The sequence below is a fragment of the Balaenoptera musculus genome, chromosome 6 (genome assembly GCF_009873245.2).
Source record: "Balaenoptera musculus isolate JJ_BM4_2016_0621 chromosome 6, mBalMus1.pri.v3, whole genome shotgun sequence".
NCBI classification, from domain to species: domain Eukaryota; kingdom Metazoa; phylum Chordata; class Mammalia; order Artiodactyla; family Balaenopteridae; genus Balaenoptera; species Balaenoptera musculus.
This window is the reverse complement of record NC_045790.1, coordinates 94,021,449-94,042,580: the sequence shown is the minus strand read 5'-3', so window position 1 is coordinate 94,042,580 and position 21,132 is coordinate 94,021,449. Positions and strand designations below refer to the sequence as shown.

Genomic DNA, 21,132 nt, shown 5'->3' with positions numbered 1-21,132 from the left:
TAAGGCTCATGATTTCAAAAACACCCCTTCCTGTAGCCAAAATTCTCTTTTACTTCTGTTTCGTTCATCACCTTGGTCTGGTAAATCCCTGATCCTAGATGAATCCAGTTACCTGTTCTTTCCATGTCTGCACCCAGTGCTGCAAGAGGAAGTTATGCAATAGGTCACAATGGTTCAGATATAAAATTGTAATTTACTTACCTACTCTCCACAATGGCTATGTCACACCTCCTGCTTTCCTTCTTCCCACTCTAATGTTTTGAACAACTAGAATAATGCAATATGGGCCCTGCATTATATGAGGTATAGATAGAGGCTTCTGGTCTAAGGCTATGGGCAAATGCCTAGCTTCTGTTCATCAACTTGGGCACATGTGTGGAGCTCCTTCAGTCCCAGTTCATACATGAGCCACATATTCCCAGTGTTCAGTTTTACAGGGTGAACCCAGTTCTGGCTGAGCACAGCATTTGAGTCTAATGGTTTCAGCTTCCCTCACCACAGGGCACCAAAACTCCAGCCCCAAGGCCTGCATTTCATCTGGGTCCTCTATTGGCTTCCTGACTTAGGTTCCTACCAAACACCATGGGTTCCTTCTCTGTTTTTTGTTCCTTAAGACCTCTCTCTCTCTCCTTCTCTGTGTAGTTTTAAATATTTTTATTTATAATTTTTATGTAGCATTTCTCTTCATTTGGAATAGGAGGAAATGAGTTGTAGTTTGTGCATTTTCCCATCTTGACCTAGAAATCTCAACCTCTCTTTTGTGACAGATGTCCTTTTATTTGTAACAGATGTAATTTTATATTTGTTTGTGTGATTATTTGATTATTTGATTAATGTCTGTGTCCCCCATTAGACTCAAAGCTTTGTTGGGGCAGACATAGTTTTGCTTACTATGTGTTCCCAGCCCAAGGCACAATTCTGATATTTTATGGGCATTCACTAGTTGATCAAATGAATATATCATTTTTATTATTAAATATGTAACAATGTCTTTTAGCATCCCAGACCATTGCTGTTCCTAGTCCATTCCTCTTACCTCATCAAGCCAAAAATTTCCCTCCCGTAGACTCATGGGAGGTTTGTATAAAACCATTCTCATCTTCTGCTTGTCAGCTTCAGATTTCACTCCATATTAGTCACTTACAATTACAAAAATATACTGTCATCTTCTGAAACCACCCCTGAATCACTTAGGATGCCCTTGGCTGCAATGAACAGAAAACCCAGTTTAATTTGCTTTAAAAGATAAGGGAATTTATAATTCACATAATAAAATTTAAGACATAAGGCAGCTTTAGGCATATTCATCATGGTTGGTTTTATTATTCCACAATTCCCATGGTCTCTGTCCTCCTGTCTGTGCTGGCTTTGACCTTAAGCTGGTAGTAGGGGACCAAGACACTACAGCATCCAAAGGAGGAAGGGGACTGAGTTTTTTCCATGTGCCTCTTTACTATAGTGATGAAAAACATTCCCAGAAGCTCCCCAGCAGACTTTCCCTCATTCCACCAAGACTAGATTGCAGGCCTAGTCCTAAACCAATCCTTGATAGAGAGACTGGGATTACCATGTTTAGTTTAGTCTAATCATTGGGATGGATTGGAAGTTGATGGTGTCAACCATTTTGACCTCCCTAACTCTACTTTTAAAATCTAATTTGGGGGCTTCCCTGGTGGTGCAGTGGTTAAGAATCCACCTGCCAATGCAGGGGACACGGGTTCGAGCCCTGGTCCGGGAAGATCCCACATGCCGCGGAGCAACTAAGCCCATGCGCCACAACTACTGAGCCCGCGTGCCACAACTACTGAAGCCCGCGCGCCTAGAGCCTGTGTTCCGCAACAAGAGAAGCCACCGCAATGAGAAGCCCGTGCACCGCAACCAAGAGTAGCCCCCGCTCGCCACAACTAGTAAGCCCGTGCACAGCAACAAAGACCCAAAGCAGCCTAAAATTAAAAAAAAAAACTAATTTGGAATTCCCATTCTGATTACACTTCCTATTCTTTCATTTTTCTCACTTCTTGACCTTCCCTCAATCTCTTCTATGTCTTTATTGAATCCTGTATTCTATCAATAAACTCAATTTTTCTAAAACATCAGCCCTCAACTGGCAGCACTAACTCCGCTTCCTAATCTAACATTCTTTCCCACAGGACTCTTCAGCGCACTCAGTTACTTCATCATGACCATACTTTAGCCACAACAACCAAATCAATCCTCAGTCAATCCTAGATGACTTCAACAATTAGCTTTGCTGGAAAAAATGGCATTGTTCTACAAGCTTGTGTTACTGTGAATTCGTAGATGTTAAACTGAACATGGCCCTTACTGCTGTGCAGATAAGGTGGGTTTTATCCTGATTCTACAATTCACTAGCTTGTGTGACCTTGGGCAAGTCATCCAACCTCTCCGTTTCGCAGTTACTTCATCTCTAAAATGAGAACAATGGTACCTACATCAAGAGATTGTCTTAAGGATTAAAAGAGCAATATACGTAAAGCAATTTGTCCACTGGCTGGCATATAGGACTCAATTAATGCTAGCCCTGGTTTTAGTGGCAAATCCTAAACTTTGCCCCTCTCCTTATGTCGTCTCCCTTGAACTTGCTTTTCCTCTCCATTGGCCTCTACTCTTAATGACCGTCTTGACTTTATGGAGAATAGAGGCCAACATTTGTGGATCCTCTGGTTTCCTTTCATCTCCAAATATATGAAGAACTGTATTCATTTTTTTGCACCCTAAATGGCTAGCACAGGCCTGGCAGTTGAAAATATCCGGTGCTTGTTTGTTCCACTGAATTTAAAATGTCCTCATTTTTTTATGTTCATTCCATGAAATTAGGGCAAGATAAGGGGGCAGGAATCACAATTGCAATCGTTTGGAAATTAGGCTAAATATTTGCTTGTGATGGTTGGTGAAAAATAAATCCTCTGGTATTTAAGATCGGCTTGAAGGAGACTTGGGAATCAGGAGATGTCTACATGAAAGGACTCATTTAGCTCTGATAATTAGCAACATAAACAAAAAACAGATGAATAAGCTGGCTTTATTTGTAAATAACCATTTATGGTCCAAATAATTTCCCCTCTGTGACAGAGACTTCCTTGCTCAATATTGCAACATTTCTCAAATATAAACAGTAAAACCAAATGGCTACAGACAATGATCAGTGTGTTTTATGATAGCAATACAGAGGGAGAACAAACATTCCCCTACTAACTAAACACAGCCAACCAAGCAAAGTCATTTGAACCTCTCTTGTGTCAGGATCGGAATATAATAAATGTGTTTTTTCAATGTACACCGAAACTGAACTTCTGTGACCAATTCTGACAGTAACTTAAATTTCTTTTCCTGAAGTAAGCTTGGATTTAGGAGAGAACATTAGAATGATGTTATTTGCTTGAGGATATTTATTCTAGTATATAAGTGTTGTAAGCTAAGATCTTGGTCTAGAAATCTGAGATATGGAATTTTAGCCAAGGAAGGTTGTGGATTCAAACTCCTTTGAAAAGTCATTTTCTCAACAACTTTTTTTCCCTCAAGACTACCCATTTTATTTGTGTTCAGTGTTGAGTATATAGACTTTCATAAGCCACTAGTCTTCATGGGGTTTTGAGAAGGGAATATGCCACTGGTAATTTCTGAAATGGGAGGACATTGGTTAGGTGAAATTAAACTGGTTGTGAGTCAAACACCCACCATTTAGAAGTTCAGATAATTTAGAGATTTTCTACCTTCCACACAAATTTCATGTGCAGTTGCAATGATCCATTCCTAGAACTGTCTATACAGATTTAATGGGGTTTTCTGTTTCTGTAGTAGAAAACTGTAACCCACTTGGTCCCCAATTTCTTTTCTTTGGCTCTTCTTTATTCAGACAATGTATGTAATGTTTCTTTTTCTTTTCATTAATTTCTCATGTTTTCCAAAAATAATCACTTGAAATTGAGAATGGAACATTGATACAAATTCGAATTGACATCACATATCAACGAATTGAGTTGTGTTAACTGTGTGTTCGTAATGATGGTCTATTAGGATTCTAAGTCACAGGAACCAAACTCTAATTAAACTTAAGCAAAATCGATGGATTTGTTTGATTCTAGGCACTCTCATGGGATTCAAAGGCGATACGATACCATGTTTCAGGAGTAGACTGAGAAGGAACTGCTCTGTAAGTCCTCTTTCTCCGTTTTCCCCCATACTCTCACTGCACATCAGCTTTATTTTTATTAAAAAAAAAATTTTTTTTTATATTGGAGCATAGTTGATTAACAATGTTGTGTTAATTTCAGGTGTACAGCAAAGTGATTCAGTTATACATATACATGTACCTCTTCTTTTTCAAATGCTTTTCCCATTTAGGTTATTACAGAATATTGAGCAGCGTTCCCTGTGCTATACAGTAGGTCTTGTTGATTATCTATTTTAAATATAGCAGTGTGTACATGTCAATCCCAAACTCCCAATCTATCCCTCCCTGCCACCCTTCCCCCTGGTAACCATAAATTGGTTCTCTAAGGCTGTGAGTATGTTTTTGTAAATAAGTTCATTTGTATCATTTTGTTTTTACATTCCACATATAAGTGATATTATATGAGATTTGTCTTTCTCTATCTGATTTACTTCATTTAGTATGATAATCTCCAGGTCCATCCATGTTGATACAAATGGTGAAAGAAGTATGTCAAAGGGTATGTGCCCAAGAAATTCACTAGTCTTGCACTTCTGGAAGCAGTGAATGACCTATTGAAAGGAGGCATTTATTTGATTTAGTTTTGGTTCATGATCAGTTTTCATCTTTTTTCCAGTGTCTTCATAGTCTTTTAAAAAAATTTTTATTGAAGTATAGTTGATTTACCATGTTGTGTCTAATTTCTGCTGTACAGCAAAGTGACTGTATTCTTTTTCATATTCTTTTCCATTATTTCACAGTCTTTCTCATAAGAAGTGGATAAGCTAAATGGGGAACTGCTAGCCAGATGTCATTGTAATCCAGAAGTGTTTTACAGAATTTCTTAAAAACTAGGGCAAGTTTTAGTTATTTTGAACTCTATTAACTGTCCAAGATACAGCCATTACTTCTTGCAATTGGACGTTACTGACCAACAAATGACGTTGGCGCCCAGTGGCTTGTACTTGTTTCATTAAGAGATTCCAGGTTTAAATTAGAAGCTCAAGGCACTGAACTCCAATTGGATGAGACTCAAACTCTATTTGCAACATCGAACAATCAGCTATAAACAAAGAGAATGGGGAAAAAATTTACTTTTTGTATAATTTCCCTAATTCTTGTGTGCCCTTGGATATAGTGGCCTGATTGGGTGTTAGGTATCTTGGTCCTCTCAAATCAAACTGTTCCATGGGATTTTGTATTTAAGGCAGTTTGGTGTACAAGTCATTAGGTTGACGGTTTTAAGGGCTTAGTCTTCCTGGGGCCTGGGTACTGAGTATCTCATGGAATAGGCCTGTTCTTCTGAGCTTTGAAATGTTATTCATTGGATGGGAGCTGTGTCTGCTGACCAGGGGAGCCTGATTTGCAGGGATTCAGCTGCAGTAGTTGCTACCGATCATCAGGGGCTGGGAGAAGACAATCCCCTTCTAGCAAAAACAAGTAAACAAAAATGATCTCACCCCTCTGGGCTATCTCATCTCTGTGTGCATTTTAGCAAACAAGTTGTGCTAAGGGGCATGGAGAGCATAATGTTGGTAGGTGGAGACCCACATTTTATCATCCCTTCCTACAAAGTTTTAATACTTGAAAATGCCTTGAAGTTTCAAAGAGTTTGATATAATCTGAGAGTGATCGACAAACCCTGCAGGGATGTTCCCTTTGGAAAGGAATCGTGGCTCAAAGGTACTAAGTTATAGAATGTACTCTTTCCTGGGACCCAGAGCTCCTGGGTCCAAATCCTGCCTCTAAATAGCTGCATGTCCTTACTCACTTCTCTTTTCTTTACCTCCGTTTCCTCATGTCTAAAACCAAACGGCTGATCTTTTTTTTTTTAAGAATTTATTTATTTATTTACGCATAGCACAGGGAGATCAGCTCAGTGCTTTGTCACCACCTAGAGGGGTGGGAGATGGAGGGTGGGAGGGAGACGCAAGAGGGAAGAGATATGGGGATATATGTATATGTATAGCTGATTCACTTTGTTATAAAGCAGAAGCTAACACACCATTGTAAAGCAATTATACTCCAATAAAGATGTTGAAAAAAAAAAAGAATTTATTTATTTATTTAGCCACATGTGAAGCATGCGGGATCCTATTTCCCCAACTAGTGATTGAACCCATGCCCCCTGCAGTAGAAGCGCGGAGTCTTAACCATGGGTAACTGCCAGGGAAGTACCCCAAATGGCTAATCTTGATTGACATAGGGATGCATGTAAAGGGCTAAAGCATAGACAGGGCTTAGGCTACCAGGTGCTCAAAAAATGTAGTTAGAACTCCCTCCTCAGTTCAACCTCAGGATAAACACCTGGGAGGAGGATGCTCTTAGCTAATTAGGGGAGCAATTAGGAAATTGCTTCCTATGGATTAGGCTTTACTATTTGTTTTATGGCAATGAGCGTGGCTGCTCTCTATATGTGTTTGTAATGATTTAGCAGTTAATTGTTGGGCAATCTGAAGAGGAAAGAAGTTTGTCTGTCACTTATGTAGGTAAGGTGACCTCTAAGGGGAGCTGGGAAGTGAGCAGCTTTTGCTCACTTAGTCATGTCAAAACAGGCGCAAAAGAAACTGTCTTGAATAAATGTGTAAGGTGACCGCTGTCAGGTCTGGTACCACTTCCAATACTGCTTAACAGATTTTCATTTAAGCAGTATTTATAGGACCCTTACTTTCTGCCAGGGACAGAGATAGAACAGAGCTCCTGCCAATAGGATGATTATAATGGGGAGTGAGACAAGCAAGTCAACAAACAGTTGCAAGTCAGTGGGACAGATGCTTAGATAAATAAGTGCACAGGAAGCTTTGGTTGTACACAGGAGGGACTGCTTCAAGGGAAGGAGCATCAGGGAAGCCTTCCTGGAGTCAGAGACTCCTGAATCTTGAAGGATGAGCAAAGATGTTAACCAAAGAGGTAGATGGAGGAAACTCATTGAGTGGCACTCTTGGAAATATGTGAGCAGATCCTAGCAAGTGTGTTGTGTGGAGCATCATGGAATGGGCTATTTAAATATCAAGGTGGGCTTTGCAAAGTATAGTGTTGAATAATTGCTTACTGAGTGAATGAATTAGAGACTTTTCCAGGTGCCCTGATAAAGTTCAAGTAAGTATTTTCTATTGCCTTTCCCTGATCAGCCTATCATAATCTATTAAAAGAGAAACGAAGTTAGTTTACCACAACCATTTTTCTATAACCATTATGGTTCTAGTGATCTTTGATTTTTCTTTTTTTAAAATTTTTATATAATTTTTAAAGGTTACACTCCATTTATAGTTATTAGAAAATATTGACTATATTCCCTGTGTTGTATAGTACATCCTTGAGCCTATCATGTACCCAATAATTTGTATCTCCCACTCCTATATTGTCCCTCCCTCGACCCACCACTAGTAACCACTAGTTTGTTCTCTATATCTGTGAGTCTGCTTCTTTTATGTTACATTCACGAATTTGTTGTCTTTTTTAGATTCCACATATAAGTGATATCATACAATATTTATCTTTCTCTGTCTGACTTATTTCACTTAGCATAATGCCCTCCAAGTCCATCCATGTTGCTGCAAATGGCAAAATTTCATTCTTTTTCATGGCTGAGTAGTATTCCATTGTATACACATATACCATCTCTTCTTTATCCCTTCATCTGTTGATGGATACTTAGGTTGTTTCCATGTCTTGGCAATTTTAATTAATACTTCTATGAACATTGGGGTGCATGGATCTTTTCAAATTAGTGTTTTCATTTTTTTCAGATATATACCCAGGAGTGGAATTACTGGGTCATATGATAGTTCTATTTTTAATTTTTTGAGAAACCTCCATACTGTTTTCCACAGTGACTGCACTCTGATTTGTTTTTCAGTGGTTACAGTTGCTTTTTTAATAAGGGTCGATACTAAAAAAATTCCTTAGTGAACAGTTTGCAGAATCTATCTTTTTCAATATTGGAATTATATTTTTCTCACATTTACATTTTTCAAAATTCAAAGATGTAGTGACTTAGAGATTTCATAAGCAGGTTTGCTCTGTAAACTGGTATATAATTATCACCTCCCCTTAGTCAACTCTGTGTTGATCAGAATTAGATCCGGAAAGGAAATACTTTTGTAGAATAATGGAAAAGTATGAATTTGAGAATGAAATTAACCTAGTTTTGAAGAATAGTTCTCCCACTTACTAGCTTGTGTAACCTCTGAGTTTTATTAAGAGTGTTAAATGTGATAACATCTGTGAAAGAAATAATTAATTTTCCTTTTCTCTTCCCTCTGGGTAGTCAGATGGTTCAGTTGATTTCCTCTTTTTTTTTCCACCAAAATTAAAAAAAAAATTAAGGAGAGTTATCCCCAGTACCCCATTTTTATATATAGTTTGCTTCATTTTCCATATTCTATTTTAATTCTTCTCTCTATTCAGATCCCTTATTACATAATCCATTTTCACACTAGCATCTCATTGCTTGGATTACTTCATAAAGTGTTTCAGTGAGGAATATTGAAATCTGTTTGTCAGAAATTTTTTAAAAATTCAATAAATCTAGAAATCAGTTTAGAAGTGAATTTAAGACTTTATTGATAAAGTGATCATCACTCTATCTCTAAAGATTATGTAAGGGTCCGATAATAGTTTTGCATTCTACATGTATAGCAACACAATACTCTTCATAACCCACAAAGTAAATATTATTGTACTCCTTTTACAAATAGAGAAGTTGTGGCTTACAGGGGTTGGAAAGCTTGTCCTGGGTTGTATCTACAAAGTGACAGAGCTGGGATTCAAAGCCAGGTCTTTTCCTGTTGTATCACGATACCTTCTACCTTATGATATTAATTCTTTTCATGTTTTATACCTTTACAGTTCATGTGAATTTAGCATTGGCTTTATTCCTAAGGTTTCTGTGACTATTCTTGTGGCAGTTAATGGCCTCTACACCCTACACCAGATTTAATAATATGTCATAGTTGCTTCAGATATTTTATTCTGTTAAAGAAATAAACTGTTAGTGATACAGCAGAAGCCCATCTTTTCTCTTCCCTCCCTCCTGGGAGCTAGCTTGTGTCCTGACGTTCTCATGCATGTCTTAAATCTTTTACCATAAATGTGTATATCCATAAACATAGTATTCTAAATATGAATAATATGGTCATTTCCTCATATATATTTTCATATTTCAAAGAATCAGACATCATTTCAAGATGAACCAATTCAGGATGAACCATTAAGCAGATGTATCACTTAACAAAAATGTGGGAGGGAACTCAAAACCAAAAGCATTATATTTAAAACAGATGCTCTAGTATCTGAAACAGAAAAGAAAATCTAAAATCACAGAGTGAAAAAGAAAAATGGTCACTTCAAAAAAAACATTTGTGTTACTTTATATTTCAGGAGGGAGATATGTTAAAATATTTACTTTGGCTACAATTAATCAAGTATGGAAAAATTGATACTAAAGTAGGAAATGGAATAAAAAGAAACCCAATGAGGCTTTTATATACTTTGCATCCTGAGGACTGTAAGAGTTCCTGGCATATTAAAGACTATAATTGGAGAGATCAATGATGAAACAAATTAGTACAGGGCATTTTTCCTTCATCTAATTAAACTCCCTGAATCATGGAATTTAAATTATACATGGAGATGCTGTGTCAAAACGCTCTCCTGCTTCTCCAGTAATTGAAAGCAACTGGATGTTTGCCCCTGGTCCACAACATCTGGGAAACTTTCATCCTTTTTTTTTTTTTTTCCCCAAGTGTGTGTACACATAAAAGCGAGTATCTCTAGTTTTCCAAATAGATTTCAACTTTGTCCTCATTCAGCGTTTTGTTGAATTTTAATTTGTCATTAAAATTATGTCATAGACATAGCAAAAGAAAATCAAGGTGAAGGGAGACCTACTTTAAGCTTGCGTACAATTCTTGTTATGTTTACTTGGGCCATATGTTTATCCTGCCCTCAGGTCTGTGCTAGTGGCATGACATTTCAGGGTTATTTCACTTGGGTTTAGGATTCTTTTGTGGAATGCAGCCTCTGAATTATAGCCCCTGGGAACTAAGACAGATAAGGATGGAACTCAGGTAAGTTCTGCCTCAGAAGTTGAGACATCCTGGGGCTATTAGCCTTCTGAAGCTGACAGTGCTTCCCAAGTCCCTGGGACTGTTTCTCCAAGAGAGATCCCAGCTCTGACTTCACTCTTCTCTTTACCTGGGCGATCCCTTCTTTTGAAGTGAGATGGAAGCTATTACTACAATTGCAAGATACAGGGGTTCTTAAAATATACAGGTCTGTAAATATTTTGATTCTTCATTCAAAACATCTGTAGGATTTGTACTAGAAATAACTCTTTACACTTAAGCCATAATGTGCTGATTTTCAAATATCTCATTGTGTTTGGAATAATTTAGAGCAATCCTATAAACATTTTAGAGTACTTAGGTAAAAAGGAAAGTCAATCAATAGTTAAATTCTTCATTAATCAGTAGTTAAATTGGGATATATCTAAAAGATATGTTTGAAATGACTATTGGTAAAATATGATTTTAGGAATTGTTTCTAAAAAGATTGATTTTTAAAAATGGCATTGAACAACAAAAGAATAGTTTTTTAAAAAACCTCTCCCTGCACAATTGGTAAGCTTTTTAGCAATATAAACAGAACTCAAGCTTTGAAATCAAACATGAAAACTGAAAATATATCAGAAAAGGAATTACTGATTTTCAAGCTCTAGATCAAGAGAGAGAAACAAAGAAAGGAAAGACATCATAAGACGAAGAAATTTTAGACCCAAATTTTACAAATAATTTTTGTTTTTATTCTGAATATTGGTCCCTAGAAGAATGTGTGCATGGTAGGGATAGGGGTCACCTACAGACATGGAATTTTCATGTCTTTCTGCAAAAATCGTCTCCTTCACTGGTCCACCACTGTCATAACCACCCTGCCCAACTCTGTTAAACTTCCTGCCTGAAATTGTCATCATTTCAAACCTCTGTGGTGAATTAGACAATTGATGAGAAGACGCTAGACAAAAAATACTTCATATTAGACTGAACTGTTTGTATTTCAAAACTTTTTCACTGTTATCTCTGATGAATTCCTACCCCTTCATTCTTAAAATCCCAACTTGAAGACCTTCTCCTTCAGGAAACCTTTAATAACATTCCTCACCTGTTTCCTGTGCGTTCCTCTCCCTGACACATTGATGGCTTCTTCTTTTGTGCTGTTTCTACACCTTGTATGGACTTTAATTGTATCATTTATAACCATTGAATCACACTTGATTACTGACACACTTGTAAAACATACTGCGAGATCTTTGAGAATAATGACTTTTTTTTTAGCTTCAAAGCATTGCTAAGAACCTGTCTTATGGTCAGCTCAACATAACACGTGTTCATGAGTAAATTATGGGAAGGTGAAGAAAAGTCCTGGGGCAGTGTGACACATCAGCTTTAGCTGATCATGGCTCTGGAAGTCTGAGGGAAAGGATTACTTCAAACGAATTTTGAGAGGAATGGAGAGTTTAATTTAATGGACAGTGTTTCATTTTGGCAAGATAAAAACGTTCTGGAGATTGGTTGTACAACAATATGTATATACTTAACACCACCAAACTGTCCACTTAAAAATGGCTAAGATGGTAAATTTTATGCTTTGCATGTTTTACCACAATTAAACATAAAAATTAAAAAAACAAAGTTGGGTGACAAGGAAGAGGACATATGAACACAAGAAATCATAAGTGACCTAACGATCCCTCAGGTGTGTCAAGTGGAGGTAGTAGCCATGACAACTGGCTACTCAAACTTGGTCATTTTCCTTTTTGGTGCATAGTGTTTCACAAATTATATCTTGTTTGATTTCCTTAGCAACCCTATGAATGGAACACATTTTTTATCCTCCATTTTAAAGACCAAGAAACTAAGATGAGAAGAAGTGATTTGTTTGTGTGAACTGAGCTGGGGATCTGTTGGGTCACTGCTGCGGTTGGCGGGTCAGCTGTCCAGTGTTAACCACGTGGGCTGTGCTCGCACTCCCATGATGACTGGTCCCACCTGCAGTGCTTTAGGCTCAGAGGAAGCCACTCTGCACCCACTTTCCCCTGGGGCTCTGGTAGCTGGTCCAACGTACTGCTATTAAGAGGTCATCCTGGAGTGAACAAGAGAGAAAGATTTTTCTCTCAAGGATGGCAACTGTCCTCTGAGGCAGCTAGTCTCCTCTTTGGTGGGAGACACATTGAAATCGGTGGTGAGGGTCCCTTCTCCACCCACATTCCCTCGATGCTATTATTATTATCATTGTTACAATACATGAGCCCTGGTGGATCATGGGAGACTGAGTGGTTTTGACTGCATAATATCAGTGTTTATACCTACTTGTTCTTGTCTGCTTGGCCAGCCTCAGGTCCAGGTGTTATATACTCTTGTGCACACTATAAATGCCACGTTCTGAGCCAGCCTTAGCTGAGCCAATTGAATCACAGGATTGCAAACTATTAGCTTCTGTATTGCCCAAACGTTGTCCACATGAGCCTCAGCCGACGCAGTGCTGGCCACTGTAACACGACTACCTGTATTTTTAATTTTTATAAATTTATTTATTTATTTTTGGCTGTGTTGGGTCTTCGTTGCTGCACGTGGGCTTTCTCTAGTTGCGTCGAGCGGGGGCTGCTCTTCGTTACGGTGCGCGGGCTTCTCATTGTGGTGGCCTCTCTTGTTGCGGAGCACAGGCTCTAGGCATGCGGGCTTCAGTAGTTGTGGCACGCGGGCTTCAGTAGTTGTGGCTCTTGGCCTCTAGAGCGCAGGCTCAGTAGTGTGGCGCACGGGCTTAGTTGCTCCGCGGCATGTGGGATCTTCCCGGACCAGGGCTTCAACTCGTGTCCCCTGCATTGGCAGATGGATTCTTAACCACTGCGCCACCAGGGAAGTCCCTGTAACACGACTACCTTTAAACCAGCTCAGAGAATTCTATTTTTTAATGCCAACAAAGTCCAGATTTAGGAGTAAGGCAGAGAACTCTCATTCTTCACTTTCGGCTGCCCAGGTGGAGACTACGTTTCCCAGTCTCTCTGGCAGCTGGGCGTGCCCGTGAGACTGAGTGTTGACCAATAGGATGTGAGCAGGAATAGTAACTTCCAGGTTGGCTTTGATTAAGGAAGTCACTTTTACTGCTTCTCTGCCCTCTTCCATGAACCTGTCCAGTGCATAAGCCTCAACCACGCTGCCTTGGATCATACTCGAGGGTAGGGTTTCTCATATTTTTTGGTCTCATGGCTTCTTCAGACTCTGAAATATTATTGAGGACCCCAACTAGCTTTTGTTTCTATGGGCAAATTTACCATATTTATTTATTTATTTATTTATTTTTAAATTTGTATTTATTTATTTATTTATGGCTGTGTTGGGTCTTTGTTTCTGTGCGAGGGCTTTCTCTAGTTGCGGCGAGCTGGGGCCACTCTTCATCGCGGTGCGCGGGACTCTCACTATCGCGGCCTCTCTTGTTGCGGAGCACAGGCTCCAGACGCGCAGGCTCAGTAATTGTGGCTCACGGGCCTAGTTGCTCTGCGGCATGTGGGATCTTCCCAGACCAGGGCTCGAACCCATGTCCCCTGCATTGGCAGGCAGATTCTCAACCACTGCGCCACCAGGGAAGCCCAAATTTACCATATTTAGAAAATAGAAGTAAGAAAATTTTATTAATTATTTAAGTCATTTAAAAATAACTGTAATAAACCTATTACATATTAACATAGTATTATATATTAACATATATAGTACATTTTAATGAAAACTAGCCATATTTAAAATTTTTAATTATTTACTAATTCATTTAAAATAATAAAGCTGGTACGTGTTAAGATAAGTAACATATTTTAATTAAAATAACTATATTTTCCAAGACAAAAAAATTAGTGAGAAGAGAGGAATTTTTTACATTTTTGCAAATTTCCTAATGTCTGGCTTAATAGAAGCAGCTGGATTCTCACATATGCTTCTGCATGAACTCTGCTGTGATAGGCTCTTTTGCTTGAAGTATGTGAGGACGAACTAGCCTTACACAGATAAGTAGTTGGAAAAGGGAGGAGTGTTTTAGTAGTCATTTCAGAAAATTTTATTCTTCTTTGATACTACAACAAATCTAAGTGGTAGTTTCTTAAAGGTTAGTTACAATGTGAAATCTGAAACTACATCAAATAACTTTCATACTCAGGTACATGAAGAATATACTGGTCTGTTTTGCACTTTAAATGGATCTTTTACCCATTCATGACTTTACAATATTGCTTCACCAATTTGTATAGATCTTTCAAATGTTGACACATTTTATTATACAACATCAAAGCATCCCAACTATTCACATCAACACCAATCTCAGAAAAAACAATGTAAGTAACTTAAAGATAGTCAAGTCTTTAAGTACTGGGAAGCTGTCAAGTTCAAGGTACAGGCACAAATTTTCCAAAATTGTAATTGTTGCTTCAAAGCTCAAATTTTGTAATTGCCAACAAGTACTGTCAGTTGTTTTTCGTGATTTGCTTTTTTAATTTTCACAAAGATGTCAGTCAAACACCCAAATCTGAATAAGAACATTTGTCTTTCTGCTAATTTTTCAAGTGAAAATCATGTTCTGTGGAGAAAAAAAAAAAGTAGCTAGTTCTTGAAACACAAAATTGCACAAGTGCTTTTCTTGGAGACAGTTACCTTGGAATGCATCAAGCTTAATGCATACTGCCAAATTCATCACCCAGAATATTAAAAAAGAATCAAGAGTTAATGAAATTAATACTTTTTACTGCTTTATCAAAGACATTTTAAAGTGAAACTGGCTTTTCCCCTTGTGAATATGTGGCAGTAAAGAAATACTAGTCTACTTGGACTTTTTGGTGTCCCTGCCTTGATTTACACCAGCAGTTTTACCTACCATTGCTTCTGTACCATCAGTTTAAATGTCAGTGCAGTGAAAAAGGCATGATACCTTAGTATCATTACGAAAATGGTTTTGACCTATGATCTTCCTGAATGGGTCTCTGGGATTCCAATGTGCATTACTGGGGAAGGTCAAGGCCTTCAAGTTCTTGGAGATTTCCCCAGTGTCCTTGCGGAGCTGCAACAAGATGTTAAATGCAATGCCACAGTGGGGGCCGCCCACAGAACCTAGACTTATGACCTACTGTTCTGAGTATTCTTTATTCCTAGCTGAGCTAAACTGTCCAGAATGGGAAAGTGAGCTCCTTATAAAACCTTTCTTTCAGGGCCTGGGAGGATGGGGCAGGAGCAGCAAGAGGCGTGGACTGGTGGTGTGCCGAAGTCCCTACGGCCACAAGCTTCCTCGGAAGCATAATGGAACACGTTCCAATGTTTCTGAAAACCGGGGTAACAAGGGTCGCCAGACATTACTTTGCCTTGAAACTCTCCCACCCAAGAATTTGTAGCTTCTGCAGCCCCATTTGGGGATTACCAATCCATCCCTCTATCTGTTCTGCCCAGAACTCCTCCATCCCACCCTTTCTCAAGATATCCGAGGGAGCTGTGGGTTTCCTGTATCCTTACAGTCAGCTCTGTAGGTACTGCTCCAGAAAGCTAGCAGGGTCCTTTCCAGGCGTCTGGCCTCACTGGGAGAACAACACTCTTATGATCGTAAGTGAAGCTTGTTTCAAAGTAAAGGACATAATAGGGAATGGGGAGACTGGGTGGAATTCTGGTGGTGTCCTGGGAATTCTGTTTGTGGTGTAATTCTGATAACATCTTGGCATTCCCTGTTGCTGGTTTATGATTCACCTTTCTTGGGTCTGATAAGTTGGTTATTATTCATCTCTGCATTTTTAGATTCCAAAAATTTATTATTTCACTCTGAGTCAGCTCTGGGATGGTGACAATAGACCTCTCTTTTCCTGGCGTCACCATGCCCTATTGGTCATGGTCCATACCCTGACAAATGTGTCATATTTAATCTCTAAAAGAGGACCCAGGGCCACTTTACATAATTATAAAGTTTGCCTATTTGACAAAGGCACCTGACCCCAGGAGTGAATGGGGACTGGCACCCAGCCCTGTTCTGCTCACCAAACTGTATTCCCACAGGGCTAGATCTGCCCAGAGAGGGCATCTTTTTCTCTTGTCTCCATAGAAGGGGTACCTTTCTTTAGCTCATACCAAGCTCTTTCTATAGGGGCTTGCGGAGGCTCTATCAGGACTTACCTTGGCCCATCCTGGGTCCTTTGAAGGATATTTTCCTTCATGGCTTGCCCATTTGTGTCCTACTTAAAAGAGCCTTTAAGACCTTCCAGATACAAGTCCCATTGTCTATTTCTTTCTTTTTTTTTTTTATATATCCCAGAAATTTATTTAATGTTTGCTTGATACATTTTATATAGAAAGGTTAGGACTATTTGCTTTGGGTGCCCCTGGTAAATCTCGTGGAGGCACTGAACTACAAGGGATGCCAATCTGGAGACATCAGAAATGGAAATCACACGCCCCATTTTATGACTGTTCTTAAAGATTTGTCTCTAGTGAAATTAGGCCACTCCCTTAAAAAATGCTCAAGATGTTAGAGCTACTGTGTGAAAACAGCTGACATTTAGGAGGGCATTTCACATTTTGGTCTGTCGGAACATTTAAATACTTCGAAATAAAAAATACTCAACTTTGAAGCTTTCAATACTGGAAGACTTTCAAGTCTAGGCTTAACAGCCAGGAAGGCTGCTTTGGGTTCCTTAAACTGGACTCTGTTGCCCACAAAGTTAATCTTCGGCTTTGGCTTCCGTTTCTTCCACATTATAATTTCCATCCACTTCTGCATTTTCTCTCTCAAGCCTCTCCAGCTGCCTTGCAAGTTCAGTCTCATCTGTATCTGTGACTACTTTGGGCTCCATTTGAACACTGAAGACGCCCCTCTTTTCCTCAATCTTTTCTTTTATGACAGCCATAGCTTGGTTGAGGACAGAGAGGCCTTCTGTTCTCTCCAGGGTGGTTGTAGTCATTACATACCGAGGAGGAGCTATTAGATTAATCTTGATGGCATGGTTTCTGTAGAACAATTCAAACCTGCTCTCAGGGCTGCTTTTACGGCATTGATGCCTTCATAACCATAACAAGCCACTTCACTGTCTGCTCGAATTTTGACAGCTTGTGGGGTTAAACGCCTATTAATATTGTTAATGAGTACTTCCCGTTCATCTTCATTCAAATCTAAGCTATCCAAAATAGATGGCTCTGAGACTGCATGCTTAAATGCATCATAGGCACCGTATCCGGGTCTCTTGTACTTGTCATCGAAGACCCAAGCAGTCCTCTGGAACAGGCTTTCCAGCTGTTCGTCCCTGGTGTATTCTAAGACCTCAGCAACATGACGAAGAATGCTGTAAACAGTTTTGGATTTGGTAAATTTATCTTCACATTTGATTGCTTCCTCGGAGAAACTCTTCTTTTTGAAAAATCAATACATCCTTTTTCTTTGTCCTCTCTAATGACAACCACACATTCATTCCTGCCAATTTGGATGAGTTTGTTTATAGAATGGATACGCCTTCTGGACAACTCACTCAGAAGAATCATGCTTTCGATGTTGTTGTATTCCAGCAAGCTGACATAAGCTCCCATTTCAGCAATGGACCTTACCTTCACCATCACCACATCTTCCACCTCAGGAAATTTGTGCTGATAAAATCTACAAATTAGACCCGGCATTGTGAGGTATGTGTGTGAATTCCCCACTGGTGTCCCGCGCCACGCTCTTCAATCAGAGAGATCAGACTTGATCCGCCCACAGCAGCCGTCGACTCTCTTCAGCATCCCATTGTCTATTTCTTTCCTGCCCAAACTGGCCTTTGCGCAGGGCCCTGGGGGAGTGGGCCAAGAGCTGTACTTCATCCCTGCTGGACAGCTGGACTATCCAACTAAATTGCAAGGACTAAGTTCTACCAACTAATCTCCTTCCTGTGTCCACAGCTAATGCACACCCTCTTCCTCAGCAAAAAGAAAGCCTTTGTTACATATAAATATAGGAAGGAGTGTCTGATAAGCCAGAGGCCAGTATACAGCCAGCAAGCACCAAGCAGCCACTGGGGAGACCACGTGAGTGAGGACAAAAATGTGGTTTTCCTCTCATCACGACCAGATGACCCCAGCTATGACAAGATCATACATAGTCCTAAAAGTGGCTACTCTTGCTGTTGCTACAGTTCCCTTGGGCAATCCTTTGTCTAGAGCTGCTGCATGCAACAGAATCTGTTACAGATATTTCTTTCTTCTTCCCTGGCCCCTCACATCAAAGGGTGCTGTGAGCTTTCTGTACTTGCTGGTCCCAAAGTGTCTGCAAATCCCTGGTTCTTTTCATCATGGCCTATGTGACTAGTTCCTTTATTTAAAAGTCTTAAAAATGTCCACCTGGGAGTATGGTTGGTTTCCTGCTTCTGGCTGGTCCTTACATCCTCATGAAATTACAGAACCATGGGGACAAAGAGAACATCTTATAAGCTTGGAGGTAGAGGTGGGTGGTTGGGAGAAGATGTTGGCAGAGAATGATTGTGGATTTTTCAGTAGCAACTGAGAAAGTTAGAAATCAGTGGAGCAATTTCTTACAAATTCTGAAAGAATTATTCTTGACTTAGAATTTTATTCCCAGTCAGCACATCAATTAAATATGAAATAGACTGAAGATATTTTCAGAACTTCAGGGTCTCTAGGAATCGACATCCTTTCTTAGGAAGGTACTGGAGGAAGTGCTCCGTCACAACGAGAGTAAACAAATGAAAGGAAGATGGGGGCCTGGGAAACAGGAGATCCTGTGGGAGACAGGGGTGAAGGGAATCCTCCAGGTGAGGGCCAGGGGAGAGCCCAGGACGGCAGGTGTGTGGCAGGCACAGGAAGCAACTGAACCAGTGAAAACAAGTCAGGGCTCCAAAAGAAGCATTAATAGAATATTGAGAGGAGATTTAGACAATGCAGAAAAATTTGAAAATGTATTAGTGATAAATATATAGAAAACAAAGCAAAAAACGGCATACTTCTGGGCTCAACTGTGGATAATGTAAACACTGACTATTGATCTAACTAAAATTAATATACAAGCATGTCAAAAGTACAAGGCAATAGGAAGTGTGTGATTGTGTGTGTATATGTGTGTGGGTGAGTGTGTGCGTTGTGTGTGTGTGGTAGTGGTGGTGGTGATGGTGGAAGTGGGGGAGAGATGAAGAGCCATCTAGGCCAAGGCACCAGCCAGCTGATAAATAACATCTGAAGCTGACAAAGCAAGAACAATTACTATAAGCATGGTACTGAATATATGGAAATAGATGCTTAAAGAATCAGCTGAAAGATTTGAGAGTGGTTGTCTTTGACTAGCAGGAGATGGGAGGGAGCTATGAATTGCTATTTTTGTTTTTGTTTTGTGATCTATTTTCCTTTTTATAACAAACCTTATAAACTCTAAGTTATGTGCAGGTTTAATTTTAAATTACCTATTATAAAAAACCCAAACTAAAACCTAAATATGGGGAAAAAAGATGTGAGAATGTAGGGATTTATGTGATTTTTTTCTTTCCTCTAATTTGTCTTATTAATAAATAATCTTTCACAGTTCCAAAACAAAAACCCAAACCATTAACATGTGGATCTGAAACAAAACAGCTGGGCAGAAAACATTGCTCCCCTGCTCCCCTGGGCTGGTTCAGGAGATCTTGCCAGATGGCATACTTAGTACCCAGATAGCTTTGATCTTTGAACTGCAAATGAACATCCCATTTCCTTCCTGAACATGGTCAGAGCTCTCTGTGTTCCAGTCACACCTCACTCCTCGACCTCCCTAACCCTTGAAAGTTGTAGTGGGTTGAATTATGTTCCTCAGAAAGATATGTCCAACTCTTAACCCCAGGTACTTGCAAGTGTGACTTTATTGGAACTAGGGGCTTTGCAGATATTATTGATATTATGTTCAAGAGCTCAAAATGATGTCGTCCTGGTTTTAGAGTGGGTCCTGGGTCCAATGACTAGTGTCCTTATAAGAGAAAGAGAGGGAAATTTGACACACAAACACAGAACAGACACAGGGAAGAAGGCCACGTGAAGATGGACGCAGAGATGAGAGTGATGCAGCCACAAGCCCAGGAACACCAGGAGCCACCAGAAGCTGAAAGAGGCAAGGAAGGATACTCCCATAGAATTTGTAGAGGGAGCATGGCTCTGCCAGCACCTTGGTTTCAGACTTCTGGACCTCAGATCTGTGAGAGAACCAATTTGTGGTCATTTGTTATGGCAGCCCTCGAGGAAACAATACAACACACGGATGCAGATGGAGGAGAAGCAAGCCTTCGAGCCTGTGGTGTGAGTTTTTCAGGTTCTCTTCTCATCAAACAAACATTTGCTGAGCTCCTGCCATTTGCCAGGCTGTGGGCTGGGCCTCGTGGCTGGGGATGAGAATTTGGAGGCTGAGGCATCTTGACCAAAGTGCTGTGGGCCATGTCATAGTGTTTGGGCTTCATCTCCTGAACCAGAATAGGCCACTGAAGGATTGTTAAGATGAGTTTGGTGCTTTGGAAAAAGAAGTTGGAGCAGAGGGTAGTACGGAGAAGGGATTTTAGTGGGGACTTGGGAAATGTCAGTTAGGACCGGGATTTTCAAACAGGGAGCGCGGGGCCCTTCACTGCGGAGACTTGGGCAGGAGAAGCCTGTGCTGTCTGAAACAGAACATTCAACAGGCCTATTGTTTTCATATTATAGATGATAAGAAATCTCAGCATGAGAAAATCTTGGAATTTCTGCATAAAGAAATTCTGCATAAGAGAGCATGACAAAACGTTGTAGGGTGATGGATTCCAAAAGATTAATCATAGTACACCCCATATTTTCTGAGTATTTTACTATGCACTATGCTTTTTACTTATTTCACTTAATTCTCTAACAGTGCTATGAGGAGAGTACTGTTACTAATTAGCTCTATTTTAATCATGAATAGTTGAGGCTTAG

General features: G+C 39.7%; 1 protein-coding gene across 1 annotated transcript; it reads right to left on the bottom strand.

The window, feature by feature from the left end:
* Nucleotides 1–16,910: 16,910 nt before the first annotated feature.
* Nucleotides 16,911–17,856, bottom strand: LOC118897237 (eukaryotic translation initiation factor 2 subunit 1-like). Its single transcript, XM_036856254.1, is given in 3 exon segments — nucleotides 16,911–17,185; nucleotides 17,188–17,580; nucleotides 17,583–17,856. Coding segments are annotated over 3 exon segments (942 nt in total).
* Nucleotides 17,857–21,132: the final 3,276 nt, after the last annotated feature.